The following is a 25,141-nucleotide window of genomic DNA, read 5'->3' as shown; positions in this document are numbered from 1 at the left end:
TAACCCCGCGCCTCATCCAGCCCAGAGGTCAGGAGGTCTGGGTGATGTTCATCCCTCGCCATCGGGTCCTGATGCCCGCACACCCTGTGTGGGATGGTGGAAAAAGAATACTGTCACCACAGTAAAGACTCCTGACTGGGAGAAGGGATACACAGCAGCACACAGTCAGGTCCCACTGGGCAGCCTTTGCGAATCTTCCTGTGCTTATTGGAGGAAGCTGCCTGGGGCAGCCCATCTGGCTGGCCCAGCTCTATTCCTGGAGGAACTCCATACCCAGTGTCCCCCATGGAGGAGTCAGGCTCCCTTGGTGACGTGTCTCCTGCACAACTCAGTGGCTTTTAGATGAGTTCTACGTGTCTGAAACTGCCCCAATGATCTCATCTGGATATAGGTTAAGGGGCAACCTGGCCCTTCCACTTACCCTCTGCGTGGAAACAACAGCTGGGGTGATGGTGGTGGGAGGGGTCTGGGAGAACAACACCCTCACTCCCTTACTTCCGATTTTCATGTGAAATTGACTAATTGAAATATTTTGGCAACTAATGTTTGAAAATTATAGTTCAGGACAAATGAACTTGCCTATGTGCCAGATATGGCCCTCGGGTGTGAGTGGAGGGTACCGCTGGGTGGGGGAATTGGAGCTCCTTCTCTGGCACAGGCTGGCCCGAGGGTCTAACATTTACAGGGAAGGTCCCACACCACCCCTTTTCATCCTGGCAGGCAGGACCAGTGACCTCACATCTGGGGTCAGAACTGGCTACAGCTGAAGGGCAGGACTCTTGCAGGGACCCTGACGGTGAGCTGGCCCCTGGGGTTAGCATAGAAGCTCAGGACAGTCAGGCTGACTTCCCAGCCCAACCCCTGGGGTGGTGGGGGACTCAGGACTGGCTCAAGATCTGGGTGTCCATACGTGTGTCCGCCTGTGGCATGTGGGGCTCTGCAGAGGGGACCCCGGGCCCGGGGCAGGGCAGGTGCTAAGTAAGGCCGTGCTTGCCTTCCCTGCAGACTCCACCAACAGGGACTCTCTGGATATGATCGAGCGCTGCATCTGCCTGGTGTGCCTGGATGCCCCGGGAGGCGTGGAGCTCAGCGACACCAACAGGGCGCTCCAGCTCCTCCACGGCGGAGGCTGCAGCAAGAATGGGGCCAACCGCTGGTACGACAAGTCCCTGCAGGTAAGCCTCCCCCTGGCAGGGCCAGTGGCCGGAGCTGCCTCGTGCTTACATCCAGCAGGCTCTCTTGCTGGCTTCTGCTGCCTGGGAGGTTGCATCTGGGGCTGAGGGAGCGGAGGACATGTGCCATTGGTGTCAGGTCCTGGACTGGCCAGAACTCTTCTCAGGAGCAAGCGGCCAAACCCAGCTCCAACCCCCCTAACCTTCCTGCAGCCCAGCCTAAGGGGCCTCTGGGTCAGGCCTGGGGCTCATTCCCCATCTTCCATCACACACTGTAAGGTGGGGGAATACCAGGGGCTCCCATCAAACAAATCCTCAACACATTCAGCAAGAAGGCACATGAAAAGATGCTCAATATCACCAATTATTAGAGAAATGCAAATCAATACTACAACAAGGTATCACCTCACACCAGTCAGAATGGCCGTCATCAAAAAATCTACAAACAGTAAATGCTGGAGAGGGTGTGGAGAAAAGGGGACCCTCTTGCACTGTTGGTGGGAATGTAAATTGATACAGCCACTATAGAGAACAGTATGGAGGTGCCTTAAAAAACTAAAAATAGAACTACCATACAACCCAGCAATCCCACTACTGGGCATATACCCTGAGAAAACCATAATTCAAAAAGACACATGTACCCCAATGTTCACTGCAGCACTATTTACAATAGCCAGAACATGGAAGCAACCTAAATGTCTATCAACAGATGAATGGATAAAGAAGATGTGGCACATATATCATCTAGGGTGTTGGGCCATGGACCCGTGTCAGGCTGCGGCCTGTTAAGAATCGGGCTGCACAGCAGGAGGCGAGCGGCGGGGGAGCTAGCAAAGCTTCATCTGTGGCTCCCCCTCGCTCCCATTACCGCCTGAACCATCCCCCTCTCCCCCCAGTCCATGGAAAAAATGTCTTCCACGAAACCAGTCCCAAGAAGGTTGGGGACCGCTGATATATACAATGAAATATTACTCAGCCATAAAAAGAAACAAAGTTGGGTCATTTGTAGAGACGTGGATAGACCTAGAGACTGTCGTACAAAGTGAAGTAGGTCAGAAAGAAAAAAACAAATATCGTATATTAATGCATATATGTGGAATCTAGAAAAATGGTACAGATGAACCTATCTGCAAAGCAGAAATAGAGACCCAGACGTAGAGAACAAACATATGGACACGAAGGGGGGGAAAGGGAGGGTGGGATGAATTGGGAGATTGGGATTGACATATATACACTACTATGTATAAAACAGATAACTAGGGCTTCCCTGGTGGCACAGTGGTTGGGAGTCCGCCTGCTGATGCAGGGGACACGGGTTCGTGCCCCGGACCGGGAAGATCCCACATGCCGCGGAGCGGCTGGGCCCGTGAGCCATGGCCACTGAGCCTGCGCATCCGGAGCCTGTGCTCCGCAATGGGAGAGGCCACAACGGTGAGAGGCCCGCGTACCACAAAAAAAAAACAACAACAACAGATAACTAATGAAAACCCACCATACAGCATAGGAAACTCTACTCAGTGCTCTGTGGTGACCTAAATGGGAAGGAAATCCAAAAAAGAGGGGCTATCGGTATACATGTAGCTGATTCACTTCTCTGTACAGCAGGAACTAACAAAATATTGTAAAGCAACTATACTCCAATTTAAAAAAAAAAAGAATCATGTCTGATGCCTGAAGATGTCAGGCACCCTGACATCTTGTCCATCACCCTGACCTGGCCATGTCGATATACCTCCCTTCATCCCTGAGGAGTAGGGTAGCCCAGCATCTCCACAGAAGAGAAGTCATAAAATGAAACAAAACCATTCATATATATATACTTTTTAAATTTATTTTTATTTTTGGCTGTGTTGGGTCTTCGTTGCTGCACGCGGGCTCTCTCTAGTTGTGGCGAGCAGGGGCTACTCTTCGTTGCGGTGCGCGGGCTTCTCATTGCGGTGGCTTCACTTGTTGCACAGCATGGGCTGTAGGCGCACGGGCTTCAGTAGTTGTGGCTCGTGGGCTCTAGAGCGCAGGCTCTGTAGTTGTGGCGCACGGGCTTAGTTGTTCCGCGGCATGTGGGATCTTCCCGGACCAGGGCTCGAACCCGTTTCCCCTACATCGGCAGGCAGATTCTTAACCACTGCGCCACCAGGGAAGTCCCTGTTTATATATTTTTCATTCACGTGACATCAGCCCAGAAACAAGACATTCATTTTGGCCTGGAGAAAAATACTCACACAGATGACGATGAAGATTGGGCCATTCATTCCCGTCCCCCATTCTTTTACCCCAGCACGCCAATCCTGTATCTAACCTTATTTGTAAAGCCCCCGCACTTTCACAATGACCATATTAAGTAGCACGCGGCCATCTTTATGTTTTGATTTAGCATCACTCACGCTGGTAAGCATTTCTAGGCCGCCTCTCGTTGTTCTCCCTCTCTGTACCCTACATTCTGCAGGTTAGCCTTTTTATTGGTTCGCATATTGATTCTGCTATTTCTGCTGAGTTCTCTCCCTGCTGCGCTGGCTACTTAGCCTCCACCAGTGGTGCTAATGGCTTGTAATCTTTCATGGAGCAGCTGTGGGATTGAAATGATATAATGGATGTACAGGACCTGAAATATAGTAAGTCTTGGTAGTGGTTTTTAAAAGATACCATTTTCCTCCCTTTCTTTTAGCGACAGGGACAGAAAAGCACTAATGTGTGATTGGGCACAGCCCTCCCCTCCTGCCTCACGTGGATGACCATGCCCACCTCTGGGCTCTTTTTGCAGACAGGACAGATTATCAGGGGAGCTGGAAAAGCCAAACAGGCTCCATGAATGTGAACTGTAAGGTTCAAGAGTGAGTCTCAGGACAGAAAGGCAGGGGACACAAAGGGAGAGAGCAAAGAGCCTACAAGGGATGAATCTTGAGAGAAACTCTGTGGGAAGTGTGTTTGCTTGAAGAATGGGAGAAAAGGTTCGGGCAGCTATGAGATTGGAGGAGACAGGGAGACAGCTCAGAGGTGTGCTGTGCCACAGTTCCCTGGAAGGTCTCATAAAGATTTCAATAGCTTGTTGGTTTGTTTTGCTTATGGATGACAGGCTAGTACTTCTTGAGTGTGATGCTGTGCTGAGGTGGACCTCAAGGCAGCCCCACTTTATTCGCGTTATGCTTTAAGAATCAGATCTCATTCTTCTTGTTATTTTCTCCTAGTCCTTTTGTACATACTGAGTATGTCCCTTTTCCAAGTCAACTAAATCCAGCCTTTGTACAGTCATAAAAATCATAAGTAATCTTCACAGTTCCCGTGGGCCTTTCATATGCTTTCTCTAATCCTCACATCGATCTGGTGAACTGGGCCTTATTGGATCCATTTTAAATGAGAGCAAACTGAAGCCAGAGAGTTGAAGTGTCTTGTCAAAGCTCTCCCAGCTGGCAGGCGGCAGCCACAGAGCTGGAATCAGGGTCCCTGACTTGAAGCCCAGGCGGCAGTTAATGGGGCATCCTCCATTCACCTTTCTTTCGCTCCCATCAAGGGACATTTTATTTCTCCCTAGGAATCCGCACACCATCCAAAATGGATCATTATCTTTCGTTACTCATTTAACAAAATTATGAAGCACCTACTATGGGGCGATCCTGGGAGTAGTATCAGGGGTGGCCAAACACACAGCGTCCATCAGACACATAATCACACAAAGCAGACCAGGATGGTGGCCCTTATGTGCACCGTGAAGGGGAAACAGGGCTAACAGGAGCCTAAGGAGCTTGCCCAGCACCCGAGGAGAGTGTGTACAGCCTCGGCGTGAGCTCTTAGGAATCGCTGGGCTGCTTGAGCCAGGGAGCTCTGGGCTCCACCTTCACTGCCTGGGGCATTTCTGGGAAGGAGGTCACACAGTTTAGAGCTGTCTTGAGGCTCCCATACTCTCAGGCCGTGGCAATGGCATGCAGCGTTCTTTTCAGGAAATGATGTGCTTTGGTGTCCCTAGAGGAGAGTTTCCCCCTGAGAGGTGGGGGCAGAAGGAGAATGCGGGGTTCCTGACCTGGGGCCAAGGTGCTGGTTTGAAATATTGACTGTCCCAGAGGTCCACTCACTTCTCTTTCCTATTGCAGTTTGTGGTGGGACGAGACGGCACCTGTGGCGTGGTGTGCGAACACTCCCCTTTCGACGGCATTGTCCTGGTGCAATGCACAGAGCACCTGCTCAAGCACATGTGAGTCTGGGAGCAGGGCCCCTCCCGAGCAGCCAGAGGAGGCAAAGCCAGACTGCCAAGCAGCCCCCAAGCTAGGCCAAGGAAAATGTGGGCGGCCGCTGGGGGGCCGCACTAGTCCGGAAAGTGTCTTAGCAAAAGGTGAATCTGAAAACCAACCTGAGCAAGGCATCATAGGCTCTATCGGTCATGGACAGAAGGGGCAGACTGAGCGACAGGTTAGGGGCAGACTGAGCGACAGGTTAGGGGCAGTTAGGGCAAGGCTTGGCCAAGAATTCTCAGCTTTAAAGGAACATCTGCTTTGGTCCAGGGAAGTCCAGGTCGATGTCTTGCTTGTCCAGAGTCAGGGCTGGGCCTGCTGTTGACCCAGCACAGAGGGGAGGTCTCTGAGCTGCACCTCTTTCCTCTCCCTTGGGCTGGGTCTCTCTCTCCAACTCCCATCCTGCACAGACTGAGTACTTCTGTGTCCCTTAAACACACCATGTTCTTCCTTCCTCCATTCACAATTTTGCTCATCTCTCCTTCTAGGATCTTCTCCCTGAATCTATAAGTTCTTCCATGATTCAGGAACTCTTCGGGATCACTGAAAACCCAAACCCGCCCTCGTAAACAGAACAACACAATTTGCTTGTTCCATTTGCCCCCGAGTGTTTTTTAAGGGTTAGTGGTGTAGCGTGGTCAAATGGAAAACGTGAAAAGGAATACTGGGCTTTGGAGTCAGGTGGAACCGGGTGGAATCCTAGCTCTGCCACTCACTAATTTAGGTGGTCTCTCTGAGCTTCAGTCTGCTCATCTGTTTCATGGTTTGGGGGGCAAATCAGACTCCAACAGCTAAGATGACTGCAGCACAAAGAAACAAGCTGCCCGCAGCCCTCCAGCTTGCAGGCCGCAGGAGGTCACCACTTTGTCCTGCAGGGTGAAGACCAGCAAGAGAATGGTCCGAGCCGACTCGGTCAGAGAGCTCCCAGCACCCAGGAGACTGAGGTGGAAATGTTCTCCGGAAATTCAAGGCCTCTTAGCCTCCTCGGCAGAAAAACTTCAACAGTAAGGAGAATCCCAGGTCTTTGGGGGTGATGCTCTGGGGGTCACCCTACAACGCCCCCGCCCCTCCAGCTACCAAGGCACCCTGGAAGCTTCCAAAGACCCCAGCCACTCTGCCTCCTCTCACCTGCCTCCGCCCACCCCCTCATGGAAATGTAGTCAAACAGAAGGGGAGTTATAACTCTTGGGGAAATAACCTTGCTGAAGTATCCATCATTTCCATAAAATGCAAACGTGGAGCTATTTTTTTCCCCGCAGGTTTCACCTGACTGAGCAGAGTCAAGGCGGGGAAATCATCCTCTGCTTTCGGGGGAGTCATAAACAACTGGTTTGAATAAGTCATTTGAATCCAAGCTATTTCAATTTGCTTGAATTTACACTGCAACTTGACAAGGGGCCTTTTTTCCCAAGGGCCATGCTGGCCCTAATGGGACCTAGGCAGGAGGGCCAGGGATGGATGTGAGCCCTCGCTGACAGTGGCAAGGTGTGCTGGGAGCCACGGGCTGGACTTTGGTTGTTCATTCCCTCATTCAATAAGTGAGCATGAGTACATTGATTCATTCTTACATTCATTCATGCATCAAACACGTGTAGAGCTCTGGTGTGTGCCAGGCCTCTGGTAGGGCTCTGGGGACACAGAGGTCAATGTGCCACGGGGCCTGCCCTCCATATTTTAGTGGAGGAAGTGGACCCCCAACACAAAAATATCAGATGCAATGAGCACCAAAACCAGAGAGAGGCATTCGAACCTGAACACACAGAGGACACGGGAGCTGGGTTCTGCCAGGATGCTGAGGGAGGGCTTTACAGAGTTGGGCCTTGAAGGATGACTAGGAGTTCGTGGTACAAGCAGCTGGGGGAGAGTTAGGTTCATAAGAGATCAGGCTGGTTTGGAGGCCGGCAAGTGAGAGAATGGCCAGAGTTGGGGCAATAATAAAGGGAAGTCAGGGTCACATTGTGAAGAACTTCATGTCCTTAGGTTATGGGCACTGGAAGCTGTCCTGTAGCAGTGAGGAGCCCCTGGAGGATTTTGTGCATGGGTTTCGGGGAGCCAGTGAGGAGACTGTGGGAATAGCACAGGTGAGCAGGACAGAACGTGGCCGGGCTCAGAGGCCGAGGGATGGCGAGGATGAGCCCACAGTGAGCTGCTGGGGAGGTTGAATGGCTTTCCACGGGGAGGAGGAGAGGCCTCAGGTGTTCATCTGTAAAGCTGTGCTCGTATCTCAACCCTACGGGGCTGTTCTTGGGACACACAGGCTGTTAGGAGAGTGAACTGGTGGGCTGGTGAACCCTGGGCCGGGGAAGGAGCCCCTTTACTTTCAGGGATTCAAGCAGGAGTCACGCGGTCCCAAGACCCCCAGCTTCCCTTTCTGGAGGACCAGAAAAGCCAAGAGAGGCCTGTGGGTGGGGAAGCAGCAGGAGCTGAGGGGGGTCTTGAGCTGCCATGGAAGGCAGGTAGGGTCTGATGGCCAGGGCTTGGACAAGAGGTTCCCAGGTGTCTGTGGTGACTGTAAGCTCAGCCTGTTGGGGGACGGTGGGTCAACAGTCCCGACTGAGCAGTGAGTTCCCATGAGCACTGGGCCCTCTCCGAGTCCTGATGGGTCCCCGGAGCCTGGCATGGCCCACCGAGAGCTGAGCTCACATGGCTGGAGGGATAATTCAAGGCAAAGCAGGCAGGGAACAGAAAATCCTGAGGGAGTGTGGGAGGAGGATCAGGGCTGCCCACCTAGGGCTCTGCGCGCGCACACACACGTGCGGCTGGTGGATGGGTGGCAAGGACCTTGCTGGATGTTGCTTCAGGCAGCAGTCAGCCCGGACCCCAGACTCATTATGAAGGAGGAGACTGGTCAATATGTGAGGGTGGGCGTTGGGGGAGACCGGCGCTGGAAGGTCTCAGTGTGGACTCAGGGACTCTTCCTGCTGCTCTGACAATGATTCGTGAGCAGCAAAGACCTACGCATGTCAGGGGAGGCTCAGCAGCCCTTTCTGGGTAAAATGGGTTTTCAGTCACCAGCAAAGCCCAGATGAGCAGCTTTTGCTGTGGTGACCGTGACCAGCGGCCAGGCTCCAGGCCTTTCTTCCATAGCACGACAGGGACGAGTCTCAGTGAGGAGATGCTGCTTGCAGCCATCAGAGAAATGGGCTTTTCCCTGGATATAGGGGATTTGCAGGTCTGGCAGGATGGCCGGGATGCCCAGAGTCCATGGGGATGCCAGGCACGCCTTCCCAAACAGATCGAACGCATGGCCTCTTTCAGGCTTTCTTCTGTGGGCAATTTAGGACTTTGTTTGTGGGCAGTGTTCTCCCTGCCCATGCAAATGTCCCTCATGCTTCCACGTCCTTGCCTGCAGCCAGGCCCACCTCCCCTACCCCCAGAGCAGGGCCACTACCCAGCCAAGCCTCACCTTTAGCTCAGAGTCACCCTGCTTGGCATGCCTTCTGCACTTCCAAACCTCAAGGCCTGTCTCTGACAGTGCACTGGATATCTAGCATGCTGGGATGTAGACCAGGATCGAGAAACTTCTTTAGACCCTGTGGTGAGTGCATTCTATCTTGCATGCGATGAATGCATCTTTTCTTTTTCTTCCACAGAATAGTAAAGAATCTCGACTTCACCGTTTACAAATTTGATGACTATGGGAAAACATTCATTAAGCAGCAGAAATGCAGCCCCGATGCCTTTATTCAGGTGGCCCTCCAGCTGGCCTTCTATAGGTAAGTACAGCCTGCTAAGGTGGGCTGACTGACAAGCTACTCTAGAGTCTAGAATCATCTTGGAGGGAGAGATGACTTTCTGTGGGCCTAGAGGATGGGGGTATGATCAGGGCAGCCTGCATGGAAGGAGGTGTCACCTAACTGGGTTTCAAAGTGTGAGTCCAACCTCAGAAATGAAAAGAAGGATATTGCAGTCAAGGAGCTGGTGAGCGATGGCCCAGGGGCACAGAGCTCACGGGGAAGGAACGCAGCACTCACAAGGGCCAGGCAGGTGATGAGGACGTCAGGTAGGGAGGCTGCTTCTCCTGCTGATCTCACCCAGCCCACCTGGGTCCCTGTATATTTGTGACCTGTTCCTCTCCACCTTTCCTGGCCTTGATAAGGAAACAGAACTAGCATCCCCACCCTGCCCACCCCGGAAAGGGGGTCAAGTCAAAGATTTGGGGCTTGATTTTTCTCTGTCTCTCATTCCCCTCCTTCCCATGTCAATTCTCCTCCAAATGTTTACCCTCCATCCTCTTCCCTTCACCTCCACTGCCATCGGCCCCTCCGAAGCCCCCATCATCTAGTGCTTGGTCAACTGTAGCATGCCCCGGGGGGTCTCTGCTTCCACTCTTGTCCCCTCTAATCTTGTCTTCATGAAGCATGAACTTTGAAATATGCAAGTCAGTCTTTATCACCTACCATGTTTCCCTTCATGCTTAGAACAAAGTCCAGCTCCCTGAAGGGCTCCCTGTGAACCAGCCTTCCCTGGGGCCCTGCCCCAAGCTCTCTTCCGCCTGCAGATCTTTGCTCTGGCTCTGCCTCTGCCCACCCACCCATCACCACTGCTCTTCACGTACCAGCTCCTTCCCACCGCTCAGGTCTCAGCCCAGGTGTCAGCCCTCAGAGGTCACCTCGGGGCTCCTTGCCACCCAGTTCTCTGTCACAGCACATTGTGCTTTTTCCTTCATGGCAGTCGTTATTCATGTGGACTCCCTTATTCATTGATTTGCTGACTTTGTTTTCTAGACTGTCTCCCCCAGGCATAATGTTCTGGGTATCTTGCACACCTGGGACAGAGTAGGCATCAGGGACTGTCACAGACATGAGAAGACACTGCAGGAGTTTTAGCCCAGGGTGGCACAGTGAGGTGTGTGGTTTAGAAAAATCTCTATAATGGTAGCTGTGTGTTGGGGAAGGGATGCAGCGTAGGGAGGTAAGGGTTGAAGGCAGGGTTGGGAGCCTAACTGGTCTTTTATAGGAGGCGAAAAGTAAAATGCAAAATAGATCTTCCTCAAGACAGGGCTGGCCCCTGTTGGTTTCAGCGCCCCAGAAGCTATAGCTCATAAACTGGCACGGGCAGTAAATAGCACTATGCCCCCACCAGAACCTGCCTTCGGTTTGCAGCCGGGGAGGCATAAAGCGACCTTGGAGAAAGCCGGGGCAAGGAGGTGTCACTAACGAGCAGGCGGCATCCCAGAGCCCAGTGTCCCATGCAGGGGGCTGTGACTCAGGGGGAAGGGAGTGCAGCCACTCTGTCATCTGTCAGGCTGACGCCACCCCACACAAGGACTGTGCTCGTCACCAGGACATGGAGACCTCACCGGCAGGACCTGGCCTCTGGAACTGCAATCAGTGCCGTTCTGATACTCAGATGGTATGTGGCTAAAATGGGCCACGAGGTCAGTGTTCTGCTGGTGCCATAACTGGGGACACTGCTGCCCTGGTGCCCCCTGGCAAGCACTTCAGAGCTTCAGATCCAAAGCCCAGAGGGGCTGGTGGACACTGCATAGAGCCTCCCAACTCCACCCTCCAGGGATCTTTGCTGTCACTGGACATGGCCAGGAATAGATGTGGCCAGAGGCTCCCGGGCTCATTGAACAGGCAAAATACGACCTGCTGCCCGTGGAATGCATTCTTCAGAGTTTCAGCTGTAACAAAACAGACAGTTTTTAATCTGCTCCTACATTCAGCAGAAACCTGGAAGCTACCTAAATTGGGGTTGATCAGCGACCAGCCAGTGATGGCGTCTACTTCTGTGCTCGGCATGGCATTTGCCCCCAGGGGCTAGAGAGATACAGGAAGTGAGCTCCCTGCCAGAGTCTTGGGGAAATGAGACATAAGTGTACAGAAAGTGTCATTCGCTTGGCAAGCCATACAGTGCCAAGCACTGTGCCAAACCAGGCTCTGCCTTCCCTCCTCCTGGAGCTCACCCAGGGTGGGAGAGACGTGCCCTGAGAAGGCCAAGATACAGGGCCCCAGCCTGCTGTGTGACTTCGGGGTGTCACTGCCCCTCTCTGAGTTCTGTGTCTTTCCCCTCCCTGACCCCAACACCAACAACTTTCCTGACTGGTGAGAAGGGCGTGTGCCAGCCTGGTGTGCAAGGGGAAGAGACTTGCTCTGGCTGGTCGGGACAGCGGCCACTGCTCTTCTGGTCACAGACGTGAGGGAGGAGAGGCACAGCCCTTGTGCCCATGGGTCTGTTTGGAAGCCCTGCTGCCCCTGGACGGTGAGCCTCTGCAGCAGCTGACACCCACGGCCACTAAGGCCCCCTCCCTGCCTCCATCCATAGATCATGCTTGAATTGTTTCTAAATAAAACAGGATTCCCTCAAGAGTGCGAATGATGAATTAGTCCATGCTGTGCTATTAATCAAACACTAATTGGATCTCGCAGAAAACTCTAGGTTTCCCACCAGACTGGGACTTTAAAAAAACTACCAGTCACGTCTTCCTTATTTTATATCCACACAATATCACCCACGCAGGAAAGTGTGCTCAGCTCTTCGTATCCGAGGCTCCCCGACATTCATCTTTGGGGAATCTCCTCCAGAATTCTATTAGCGTTAAAATGAAATACTGTGCAGAGCGAAGGCAGGATTGTAAAAGTAAGGGCAGCCAAGGCTATTTCAGCATTTATGACTCCCTGAGAAGGCAGCACCGTCTGCCATTCCTCCTTCATCCTGTGCAGGCTCCACAGGAGACTCGTGCCCACCTACGAGAGCGCGTCCATCCGTCGGTTCCGCGAGGGACGGGTGGACAACATTCGATCAGCCACTCTGGAGGTGCTGCGTTTCGTGAAAACCATCACTGACCACACGGCCACCGTGCCGGTAAGTCCTGCTGGCCCGAGGAGTCTCAGGGGGACCGCCTGTCCTCTCGGCCACGAGACAACCAGCTCCTTTAGCTTGTCTGCCGCTGAGCACCCTCTTAAAGTCCCATGCGCTGTGTCTCTGGTCCATTTACAGGATTCAGAGAAGCTACTGCTCCTGAAGGATGCCATCCGAGCCCAGACCGAGTACACAGTCATGGTGAGTGACCTCGCCTCAGCTCAGGACTGTGGGCTGTGCCCAGTGCTGGGGCCTCGGCATGGGCTCTGGGTGACAGCCAGGCCACCACCTGTGCAGCGACTTGGTGAGAGCACCTCACCTCTCAGAGCCTCCTCTTCCTTATTTTTAGAACCTGGGTAACACACCACTCCTGGTTTTTACACAGATTTTACAAGAATGCAATGAATGGTCTTTGAAACAACAACAATAATAATAACACCAACATGTATAGCACTTTACAATTTATACAAGAGAGTCAGATGTGTGGTGGTTTGCACACTTGGCACAATCTCAGGTGAGGCGGTATTTATTCCCACTCAGGACTGGTTTTGTCTTCTTATTCTCCATGTATTTATTTATACTGCCTGTGAATTAAAAAAATATATTTGCTGAAAGTTAACGGTGAAATCGAAATTGTAAGGGAAATGTTTCCCTAGTTTAGGGAAATAATATATTTTCTAGCACTGCAAAGCCATCATTTGCATACAAACAGAGAATAAGCTACTACTTGGGCTGGTGATCCATGTATTAATTGCAAATCATTCTGATACAGTCTCTGAAGGATCATATAATCTCTGAAACGGAGTTGACTGATTTCACTCTATATACTCGAAAGCAAGCACAACACATATCTGGGTTTTAGAACTAGCCAATGTAGGCTTTTCTGTAATTCAGTTGCTAGGTCCCTGATTCATCGGAATAGTTAAGTGTTTGTTCTGTTTGGGGAAAATCAAGCTCGCTGTCGTGTGTTCAGTGGGTAGCCTTTGTTTTCCCACTTTATGCCAGGCAAGGCCCTGGGTACTAGGAAATAAGAAATGAAGCCCTATGCTTGGGGAGTGTACCGTGTAGTTGGGAGAAGAGGTCTTACATGCTTCAGGAAGTAGCAGAGAACATGAAGTAGCAAGCTCCTTCTCCTGCTTGGGAAAGCCAGGAAGACTTTTCAGAGGAAGTGGTGCTTAATATGAGACTTGAAGCATGAAGAAGTGCTTGTCAGGTGGGTATAGAAGGGAAGGATGGCCCCAGAAGGGAACAGCATGTGCAATGGCAAAGAGTCTTGAGAGAATAAGACCTATTGGAGGGAAAGCAAGTAGTTCCGTATGTGCAGCTTGCAAAGGACAGAAAAGCAGGAAAGCTCGTGATGCTGGATTTCCCTGTCACAAAGCTTACCCTGGTGACCAGGTAGAAGGACTGGTTGGAGCGTAGGGTGGTCTGCCAAGAGATAGAATTAGGGACCTAGATAATGTTTAGGGAGAGCTGGTAAAAGGACTGATGTAGAGCAGGGGCAGGGGGTGTTGAAGAGGAAGACACAAACTTCTGATCAAACACGGTGAACTGAACACAAGGGTTTACTGTCACTCCCTCTAAGACCCTCAAAAACATCAGCAAAGGGGTTTTTTAAAGCCATAAATACACTAGAGCAAAGAGAATGGGAAAGGAGGTGACAACAAAGTTTCAGAGCTGGAAAGCAGAACAGATGGCATCTGACTTAGCAGACCAGAGAAAGCTAAAACGCAAGCAAACAGTAAGGGAGACCCAGGAGCCCAGTGAAGTGCACTGCAGAACCTCAGAACGGCTCAGGTGTTGGAGGCTCCACCAAAAGTAGGAGTGCATGTGGGACTGAAAAGAAGAGGATTCGCTGATGATCTATGTGAGAAGCAGTTAGCCCCTCAATTCCTCCTTTGACCTTAGTGTTGTCCAATTTCCTTGGTATGAAAAAAAAAAAAGTCTGAGAGGAAAAAAATCAAATACAAAGATAGGAATAAAAACATAATTGGGCTTAACATCACTGGAAGGTGGAAGATACTGAAACAATACCTTCAGATTCTGAGGGAAAATGATTTTTAATGCATATTCTATACCCAGCTAAACTATCAAATTTGAAGCTAGAATAAAGACATTTTATACAGATAAGGTCTTAAAATTTTTACTTATTAAGCTCTCTTTCTTGTAAAACTATTGGAGGATATAGACCACTAATGTAAGAGAATAAAGCACGAAAAGGAAAGTCATAAGCTCAAACATCAGAAGATTCAACACAAGAAAGAGGTAGAGAAAGAGGATGAGAGTAAAGGGAGATCCCATGTTGACAGCTGTTCATCAGACCCAGAGAACAGATGGTCCACAGAGAAGCAAGAAGTGAAAGGAGAAATTAAATTGATAAATTATCTGATACATTTTAATGTACTAAGGGAAGTTTTACACTTCGAGCTAAGGGTTTAGGAATCAATTAGTTACAGATACATAGAAAGGTAAGCAAGTGGGAAAATCATAGTTTAATTATTTACAAATTGTCATTTCTAGGGAAAACAAAAAACTGAATAAGAAAGGAAATCTGATTCTAATACACTACAGGACTCAGCTGTGAGTACCTGTATAATTATAACCATGTAAACACTGAATATTGATCAAGCAACAAGGAGTTCAAATGTAACTCTATTTGGGAGCATAGGAGAGTGGAAGTGTATTTGGGGAGTGGGGATATAAAAGAACCAAAGTTTCATCTTCTATAATAAGAAAACTGAAAAATGCAGTAACGGCAGTCTAAGCATGTTGTTTAGAACTAAGAAAGTCAGTCGCTAAAAGGGTTCCAAGTGATTGCTTCTGTGGAGTGAGACTCAGTGCTGGCAAAGTGACATAAGCCTTTGGCTTACTTGGTTGTTTTTTTTTTAACTATAAATATACAACTTTGATAATAATTTAAATTTTTATGAAAAATTTAGAAAAATATCTTCCAAAGCATTGCCATAGGCTTCTGTTGTTTTAACTATTTTAAGTTGGTGAAAACGACAAAGTAAAAGAGACAAGGGATAGGAAGAGGAGAGCTATAAAGATGCTTTGTAGGTAAATCTGGTACCTGGTTGGCCGTGCAGGGTAAGGGACAGAGGAAGGAAGCCAGGAGACCTCCAGATATCTGGCAAGTATATTTGGTAGTGGTAGTGGAGAAAGGAAACTCCAGGGAAAGGAGCAAAAGTGATCCAGACTCGCTATCACATACTCTCACAGCACCTTATGCTTTTCCTTCCTGGCATTTACTCGGTTTATGATCACAAGCTTATTTGTATGGTTGGTTAACATCTGTCTCCCATCACACTCAGCCTCCGTGAGGCTGAGTCTGCGACTGCTTTGTTCTCTAGCAGCTGCTCAGGCACATAGTAGGTGCTCAATTAAGATCCCTTGAATGAAACGAAAGACTGAATGCTGAGTCATTTTACTCATTACTACTCATGGCTCTGATCCAAACAACCTGTTAAATCAACCCCAATTGCTACAGTGACTTCAGAGATGGTGAAAACAGGGGTGGATTGGCTGCTGCACAGAATAGCTGCTTTGATAGATCTACACAAATCAGTCATTAAACAGAGGCAACCAGAGAAATTAAAAGTGCATCTACTTCATAGCTGGTCTGTCTCACAGTTCTTCCCCTCTGTCCTAAGGGGGCACGTCTAAAATGAGCGGTGGTTGCATAACATGTCTTTTCAGCCCATAATTAGGGGCATTTGGAGAGACCGGGGCCTCTGAGTCATCTTTATGCATTCATTGGCAACTGAAAGAAAACAGCTGTCAAATTCCAAAACGTGACTTGTAAACCTGAACAAAGTTCATTGTGATGGGAGGTTTCCTCCTAGGTGGGGCGTTAACAGCTAAGTGGCCATCTTACGTAACTGTGAAACCCCCAAGAGTTACTCACGATTACCCTGTTGTTGATCCAGAGGTTAATACGAGAGACCAGATGTGGCCCCCATGTCTCCATCAGCCCCCCAAATTGCCCCAGATAAGCATGTAATCCAAGCAAAACCCATGTGCGTGGTACGCATGCAGCCTCCAGCTGGGAGTATGAAGAATGAGTGCCCTGGCCTCACTGCCACACTTCCAGCCACACCACCACCACCCCTGGGCTCCTCCTACACAGAAATTCTCTTACCACTGCTTCCACTGCTATTCTCTCACCCGCCCTTTTTTTAAAAGATTTTTTTGATATGGACTATTTTTAGTCTTTATTGAATTAGTTACAATATTGCTTCTGTTTTATGTTTTGGTTTTTTGGCCACGAGGCATGTGGGATCTTAGCTCCCCGACCAGGGATTGAACCCGCACCCCCTGCATTGGAAGGCAAAGTCTTAACCACTGGACCACCATGAAAGTCCCTCTCTTATCCTTTGATAAGAGTTCAAATACCTGTGACAAAAAGGAAAACCCTTTCTTCATCCAAAAACCCTTGAAAATGTGAACTGAGCCTCTGCTAAGCTGTCTAGTTCCTGTCTCAAAATTATTCTTAGATTACGAACCCAGTTTAGTTGAATTGATTCTGAGCCTACGAAACAGCAGCCAAGACTCAGGAACAGACCTCAGTGCTCTCTACCCCTCTTTCCTTGGGCTCCTGCTGGAGTATGAAGTGTTGGTTGTGGTGAGAGTCTGTCCAGTGATAGCCCGGGGCACCCCTCCCCATGCTTGGATGGGGCCCAGCACCCGTGCTCCTGCCCGGATTCCTGCCCTACCTGAGAAGGCACTGGGGATGGCCCAGCCGACCCCACTCTTTCCACTTAGAGCACGGAGTAGTTATACAGAGTGTACGCCAGCAGGGACCATGCTGTTGGGAGGACTCAGACTCACTGACTTTTAACGGAGGCATCCTCGTGTTAGAACCCAACCTGCTCTGGCTCATCCTGTGTACGGAGAAATGCACAAGGGCCCAAGGAGCAGAGACCGTGTAGTACAGTGGTCGGTCCTGGGCGGTCACCCACACACGTGGTCTGCAGCAAGTACTGGGTAGGCGAGAGCAGTTAGAGTCCCCTTTAGCACTGCGGACTAGAGAGGAGGGGAGGAGGGGGAGCCCATGTCTCATGTCCTGTTCTTTGTCCCCAACTACCCAGGCCATAACGGGGATGGCCATTGACAACCACCTGCTGGGGCTGCAGGAGCTGGCTCGGGAAGTGTGCAAGGAACTGCCCGAGATGTTCACGGATGAAACATACCTGATGAGCAACCGGTTTATCCTCTCCACCAGCCAGGTACAACCCTAGCACGGCCGTCACCCAAGAAGCCACTTAGTGGAAGCAGTGGGCTCTCTAAAGAGCTCGGTGTCTACAGCCCACTGCTTAGAGTCAGGCAAGTCCTGGCTCTGCTCCCAGTGAGCTGCGTGGCCTTCAACGGAAGGACCTGAATGCTCAGAGTACAGGTCTCCCCACCTTCTAAATGGGCATAATCATGAATGCCACCTTAGCAGAGGTGGGCAGGATGGGAGAACACCCATTCTGGTGTCCTAACCATTAGGCTTACTCCTTCCAGTGTTGCCTGAGACGTGGTGTTCCACCATGGTGACCACAGGCTCTGAAGCCCGACAGGCCCACAGCAAGGTCCTGGCTCAACCAGATGTGACAATATCAGTGGAAAGCCCAGCCTAGCGGCTGGCACAGACAGGGTCCTCCAAACAGGTCACAGCCATTATTCTAAGGGGCCACTGCTGGCCCAGCATCTCCTAACCAGTGCTACAGGCTTGTTCTGTTGGAGGACCACTGACACAAAAACAGAATGCAATCCATTAGAGAGAGGCAGCCATTTAGGGGAGAAATTACCTATTCCCCCCACCCCCGCCCCCGCGAATGTCAATTTACTAAAACTCCACCTCATCTGCGAAAAGCTGGACGCGGGCAATAAAAAGGGCTGATAAAGTTGTGTTTGAGGATAAAAGCACACTCAGTAATTTCATTTTGGCATTATGGCAGTGAGCTTGCAGACGTGAATAAACGAGGGCAGAACACAGCAACATAAATTCTTCAGGAAACCATCCATGGGCAAAAAGTGCTTGGGAACGGCTTTATGGCCTTCGGCTGTTACACGGCAAATTTATCTGACAATGAGGTGACTCTATTAGCAAGACTAATGGTTGGTTCTGCCCCATTAAAATGGCCAGTGTCATTTCTGAAGGCTCGAGCACACAGAGCCTGTGGGTTTAAAGCAAACCCCACCCTGCACCTGCTCAAGAATGTGCTCTATTTTCCCTCTAAAGCCAGCTAATAAAATTAATTTAGGGTGTGGTGACTCATTTTTCCAACTGGAATGAATATGTATGGCCTGAATGCCTTCAGAAACACTTCCTTGGTTTGTGATCCAAATTACAAAATCTCTGCCCTCTGAATTCAAAACATGTCAGGTACATAACTAACACCCCAGTCGGTGGCCAGCTCTGAAACGCCCAGTGCCGGGTAATTGTGCGTGGCCAGGCTGTGGGGAGAAAATCAGACCAGCCAGGCAATACTGACAGTAATTAAGGATGTGGGAAAAATCGACAGAGAAGACGAGCCAGATTTCCTCCAGTTCATAAATTACTCCCTCTGGGAAGCCATCTAACTGTTGGGTGCCACCAGGGTACCATTTAGTAAATTGCTCTGATTGCCTCGGTGATTCAAACAGCCCCCAGGTGAAGGAGAGACTCGGCTGAGACCCAGCACCAGGTCACTCTGGGAGCTTCTGACTTCACAAGTAGAGCAGATTTCACACCAGGGAGGACCTTACGGCCCTTCTTCTTCTGATTTCATGCAGTTAGATGGGTTTGTTTCGACGACTCTGGCTGTGGCCATCCATGATGAAGCAATCAGTTGATGGGGTTAATTCAGTCAAACACCCAGGTGGAAAATAGTCAAAGAGAAGCAAATATCCCATCGAGGCCCCCGGGTTGTTGGAACGCCATGCTTTATAGCAGACTTTCAGAACAAGCAGCTTCTGACCTGTCCTCTCCTCCAGGTGCCCACCACCATGGGGATGTTTTGCTGCTATGGTCCTGTGGTACCTAACGGCTACGGCGCCTGCTACAACCCCCAGCCAGAGAGCATCCTTTTCTGCATCTCCAGCTTCCATGGCTGCAAAGAGACCTCTTCAACCAAGTTTGCAAAAGCTGTGGAAGAAAGCCTCATTGAAATGAGAGGCCTCTGCAGTCGGCCACCGTGTGCCACGGGCAAGCCACTGGTGACAAAGGAAAAAGTAACAAGGCCCAGCCAGGGGCACCAACCTTAACTGCTGCCACTAGGTTTCACCTCCTCAAACCCAGCATTCTGCAGCTGCCAGACCCTGCCGAACCCCTGTCCCAACCCTTACCCCAGCTTTCTGTAGCTCCCCTGTAACTATGGACCCAACACACAGCCCACACTGAGGCATCACACAAAGCTGGAGTGTTAGGAGGAAAGCGTCCCTCATGATGCATGGGAATCGTCATCATTGATCAAGGTGCCCTCAGGCCTGCGCACTGGGATATAAAGCCAGCCTGGCCCAGAGGTGGCCTGGGCGAGATGGGGAAGGCACCACTGACTTCCCTCCATGGCCATGGAAGCTTAATATTGGTTTGCTTCCCAGCAGGACCTAGCGTGTCCAGGTGATGTTTCTGCCCAACGAAAGAGTCACCTTATTATGTGCAATGTACCCAAATGAACCACAAAGGAAGAGGCTAACTCCAGGTCATTACCTTGTGTCTTTTTGGGAGGAGTAGGGGGCTTTGTTTTCAGATTCAAAGCAGTCTGATCACGGCATTCAGAATGACCTGCCCCGAGACACACAGGCCTGTAAGCACTAACCCACCCCCCGACATACACACATACACACACACACACACACACACACAGAGCACAAGTTAATTTAAAATATAATGATCTGGGCCTGCAGACACATTTCTCCTTTTGCCTCCCGGAAGCAGCCTTCCATTGAGTTCAGAAAATCTGGTCCAGCTAGTCTAAAAGGGAAAAGAAATGGTCTACCGTTGCCCTGGAGTAGCTGCTGCTCCCTGCTTTCCCCGGGGACGTGGCAGGGACCACTTCCCCAGGGATCCTGCCACTTGCATTTTTTCTGGTTGCATTCCCACCCGCCTTCACAAGAAACATGCCCTGATAGGTGATCTGTCTCTTAGAGGAGAGAGGGATGCTTCGGGGGTTTTCTGCTGCTGTTGTTTATTTGTTTTGTTCTGTTCATTCTTAAGAGAGGCTTTTAAGAAAACCACTGTGACGTTAATTTCAGATCTCAGCGGCCTAAGCAGGGCACCCTTGGACAGCTGGGCTCCTTTATGTGGAGGATGTTATCTAGGGATTCTGCCTAAAAACTCGTGTGGAGGAGCCCAGAGCAGGGCTCTCCACTGGCCTGGGGGCTGAGGGCACAGCTGGCAGAGAGAGGGGTTGGGAGAAGGGAATGGCCACATGAAGAGCCAGCCCTGACAGAGGGGCAGACAGTCCACAGAGCCGAGGTGAGATTGTCTGGGGAGGCTGTGATCGTGGAGGAGATGTGAGAGGCACTTTCTGCTGGGGCATACTTTTATGGGAAAGCAACCAGAAAAATCAAAACTGCAAAAAGCTGAGGCAGCCTGCCTCTGTCCAGAGGAGGTGCAGAACTGGGCTCCCATCACACTGAGTTCTCCCATGCTCCCTGCGGGGTTTTCTGGAAGAGCCTCCCTGCCCCTGCCCATCCTGCTCTGTATCACTCTGAGCCCTCCACACTGGCCCAGGGACCCTGCACGTGTCCCTTCTTCAGACCACTGCGCCACCTCTCTGCACTTTGACCTGTATGGAAGCCGGCAGGGCTGAGATGGGATGGGCATTTTAACTTTTACTGGGCTCTTTGTAACACAAACAGCCCAATGTAGTGAATTCCTTAAACCCCTGGTTTTAGATTGCAGATTTCTATTGGATGATCTGGGAGATTCTGGCACTGCCCTTCAGAATTATTGGTCTACAGGTCCATGCTCCTTCCCTCACACGTCCACCTTCCTGCTCCCCCTGGAAAGGTGCAGCCCAAGAGTTCTGGGAATGTTTGGGGAACTGCTGTCCACCTGCTGTAGGTTGACCCAAAGCCACTTATCTGTTCTCATCAAATGACCACGGTGAAGATCCGAGTTCTCTTCTGGTTTCTCTCCATGGATTTCTGGGCAGGCAGAGAACTCTGGTTTGGGGGATCAGGCAGACCCACTGACCTTGGCCAAGAAACTTAAAAGCCCAGAGACTCAATTGCCTCCAACATCAAATGGGGAAAAGAGTGTCCCGGCCTTGTGAGGTTGTCAGGATTGCATAGCACGTGTGTAAAGGGCTTTCCACAAGCAGGTGGGCACTGGTGCCTGCTGTCAGGATGATGTTACCCCAGCAGGTATTGTTCAAGTGATGTTTGTTTCAACCTTTCTACACTGATTTGACAGAACCAAACTCATATCTGCCGTTCTCTGAGCATAGGGAAAGGAACCTGTCTCTGTATATTCGGATATCAACCATGTGTGGATGGCAGACATTTGGCTGGAGGGAACACCTCCTCCCTCTGAGGAAGGGGCTGGAAGCTGGTCTTCCCCCTCCAAGAACTGGTGGGTGCACTGAGCCTTATGTAAAGGCAATGCTGAGCCATGGCCATGGGCATCTCTGTGGGGACCCTGGTAAAGGAGACTGTTCCAAGTGTCCCCAAAGGGATGGAAAATGAAACTTGGAGACAGACATTTGGGGGACAGTGATGCATAATAAAAATGTATGTGGCCACCTTACAATATTGCTAAGTTTCAAAATATATAAAGTTGATATTTGAGTTCTATTTTTATAAAATAGTTCTAGATTTATGGCGATATGTACATGTGTATTTATAGCCTTTCAATTTTAGGTTACAGTTTTGTGCTCTAAAGAAATATATGTATGACTCCAATAAAGATGTTTAAAAAAAAAAAAAAAAAGAAATATATGTATGACTAAAGAACTGTATATTGAAAGCACTATATTCAAATAATTTAAAGACTGTAAGTCTGTATTCAATAAAATGTAATGCCAAGAAAGATGGTGTTGGCTATTGTTTCTACCCAGAAATGCTATAAAAATCCTGTAGTAAATTCTGTGAGCTGGGTCAACAATTCATTCGCCTCTGAGGTCTGACAGCAGCAGTGGCAGCTATCTAAAAGACAGGGGTTGGGAGAGAAAAGGGGGGAAGGAACTTAGTCTCTCCTAGTGTGTGGCATGCCACCATGGGGTGGGGGTGAGGGTCAGAGAGGCTTCATGGGATGTTTGTGATCAGGTTGGCAGAAACCTGGGTGTAGAGATGGGTGTTTCCACTCAAGCCTGCACGAACACGCATAAGCAGAATGAAGTGGAGGGAAAAGCATCAAGCTCAGAGGTGGGATGCCTAAACTGGAGCCCCAGGTCTGTCTCTAGCTTGCTGTTAGAGACAGAGTGACTTTGGGGATGTCACTTTCACCTCTCTAGCCCTCAGTTCCCTCACCTGTAAAATGGGGATGTTGATATCAGCACTACCCATTTCCAGGGTTGTAGCAAGATGACAGAAGATGGTCACTGTTCGAAAACTTCAAAGTGATGTAAAAACTTAACAGCCTTCCTGCAGGCTCACAGGTACATGTGCACAGAGGTTCCTGCACCCTGCACAGGTATATTCCCAGCTGCAACATCCCCTCCACAGCCCCAAGGATCCACAGAACCAGAACTGAGCTTCCTTCAAATAGAAGCCCAAATCGAACCTTAAAGTGTATGAATTTGTGTGACTGGGATGCAGAAAAGCATTATCCGAAAAGACAATGGCTAAGAATATTCCGGGAGCAATGGGGGGGGATAGGAAGGAACAGGAGGAAAGTAATGTGAGTTTGCTCTTATTGATCACATATATCACACGTGGCCCCAAAATAACAAGATATAGGTGACAGAGAAGAGTACCAACAGGCAAGCCAACCCCCAACATGCAAAATAATGCCACCCCCTCCTTGTTGTCTCTGAAGGTCCTGAGAGGTAGCCATTGGTACATTCAGGTAAAAATGTAAGGAGGAGTCCTTCCTAGGTTCACAAGAGCAGCCATGAGTTTCCAAATTACTCCTAAGCAGTTCTTCTTGCGGGTAGAGAGAAAACCAGTACCTTGGTTTCCCTTTATAAATTCAGGCAGTCTCCCTGCTTTTATGTTTCTCTGAGTTTTCTTTCCAAAGAGGCCTCTTGAGTCTGCAGGATGAATAGTATGGCATCTGGGGGAAAAGCTGGCCTCATCTTTCTCAAAGCCCTGTTCTCCCTCATTCCCTAAGGACCAGCTCTCTCCTTGTTCTTTTCTTTCTGCTTCTTCCACCTCCTTGTGGGATTTCACTTTCTATTTCTGTTCCTTTTATATCGTTGGACCCCAGGATTCTGTCCTTGGTCTCCATTTCTTATATTTAAGGAGCCTGCAAAATGGCAGGCTGAGCTGGTACAGAAGGGCCCCTTCTGCCTATAAAAACATACACACAAAGAGGAAGGAAATTTTAAACATAGAGTCAAGTTCAAAAGAAAGAAAAGAAATCCCCACATTCCAGAAAAAAAAGGCTGTTCAAAACAGAGCAGTGAGTGGGAGCTAAAGGTATGTCGGACCAGACACAGACTCCAGTGGTTGACAGTGGGCTTTTCCACCCCTGCAAGTTGACAGGACGTAACCTCAGCCCAGCCGAGGTGGGAGATACAGCTAAACACCCCTCACAAAAAAGGAACCTCAGAGGGGTGTCCCAACACTTTTCTAAAAAGGACTAGAAACACTCTTCCCATCAGCCCAGGGGAGCATTAAGGAACCAGGCCATTCACTCAGGGCTGCAGATGGTGGAAAAAAGAGATCCATGAGAAATCTAATTATAAGCTTATGCCACATGTGGATGTAGAATCTGAATGTATACACCTTATCTGTAAAGCAGGAATTCCAAGCCAATAGTTTATTTAAATTGCCTGGGTTAGTAAGATCCGAAGGGCCTCAGCAGAATCAAGTATAAAACTGCTCTCCACAACCCTGGACACACCAAACCCCCAGGGGGAAAACACTCCATTAAAAATGAGCTCACAGTCAAAAAATACAAACAGCACAAGAGATGGCTCACAGGAGGGAAAGCAGCGGATAAAAGAAACAGGTGAATAATATCACAAAGGCTGGAGAAAAGAGATGACTCAAAGAGAAGCCATGAAATAGATGTGTTTAACATTATATAAAAAATAAAAGTACAGGAGAGATACATATAGAAGTTCACAAAGGAGAGATTAGATACAGTGGGGGGAAAGCACTATTCAAAGAGAAAATGGTTAAGAATATTACAAAATCCAGAAAACACACCATTCTAAAACTCATAGTCAAAAAAGAGATAATAATGGAAATTTTAAAATACTTAGAGCAGGATGATAATAAAGATACTTCATATCAAAACCTCTGGGATACAGCAAAAGCGATGCTTTGAGGGAAATTTATACTTACATCAGAAAAGAGGAAAGACTCAAGATTGACGAGCTAAGTGTAATTTAAAAGTAAGAAAAAAGGACCAAACAATAGACTCAAAGAAAGCAGAAGGAACAGTAAACTCAAAGAAAGTAATAAAGATAAAAACAGCTCTCAGTGAAAGAGAAAGCAAAAAACAATAGAGAAGCTAAATAAGGGAAAAGTTGATTCTTTGAAAAGACTAACAAAATAGACAAGTCTCTGGTAAAACCAACAAAATAAAAAGAGAAGGTCAGAAATAAATAATAATATGAATAAAAAGCTGACATAACTACAATAAAGTAGATGATAAAAGGATAACAAAAACACATCAACCACTTTATGGCAATAAATTTAAAAACAGATTAAAAACAGAAAAATTCTTAGAAAAATATAATTGACTAAAACTGATGTAAGAAGAAATAAAATTTCTGGATAGTCTTATAAATCTTAAACCAAAGTGATAATTTAAAGTCTTCCCACTCGGGGGAAAAACGGGGGATGTCAAGAACATTAAAT

General features: G+C 49.1%; 1 protein-coding gene across 1 annotated transcript in view; it reads left to right on the top strand.

Moving 5' to 3' along the window:
* The window catches only part of CHAT (choline O-acetyltransferase), a 49,889-nt gene extending 30,460 nt beyond the window's left edge, over positions 1-19,429 (top strand). Inside the window, exons 8-15 of the mRNA XM_033841849.2 lie at positions 1,006-1,175; positions 5,255-5,355; positions 6,268-6,396; positions 8,986-9,108; positions 12,061-12,202; positions 12,338-12,400; positions 17,290-17,427; positions 19,160-19,429. Coding sequence (XP_033697740.1) covers positions 1,006-1,175; positions 5,255-5,355; positions 6,268-6,396; positions 8,986-9,108; positions 12,061-12,202; positions 12,338-12,400; positions 17,290-17,427; positions 19,160-19,429 — 1,136 coding nt within the window. The remainder of the gene's footprint in view (positions 1-1,005; positions 1,176-5,254; positions 5,356-6,267; positions 6,397-8,985; positions 9,109-12,060; positions 12,203-12,337; positions 12,401-17,289; positions 17,428-19,159) is intronic.
* Positions 19,430-25,141: the final 5,712 nt, after the last annotated feature.

The sequence above is a fragment of the Tursiops truncatus genome, chromosome 16 (genome assembly GCF_011762595.2).
Source record: "Tursiops truncatus isolate mTurTru1 chromosome 16, mTurTru1.mat.Y, whole genome shotgun sequence".
NCBI lineage: Eukaryota > Metazoa > Chordata > Mammalia > Artiodactyla > Delphinidae > Tursiops > Tursiops truncatus.
The sequence above is the reverse complement of the archived record's forward strand: the minus strand, read 5'-3'. Positions and strand labels throughout refer to the sequence as shown.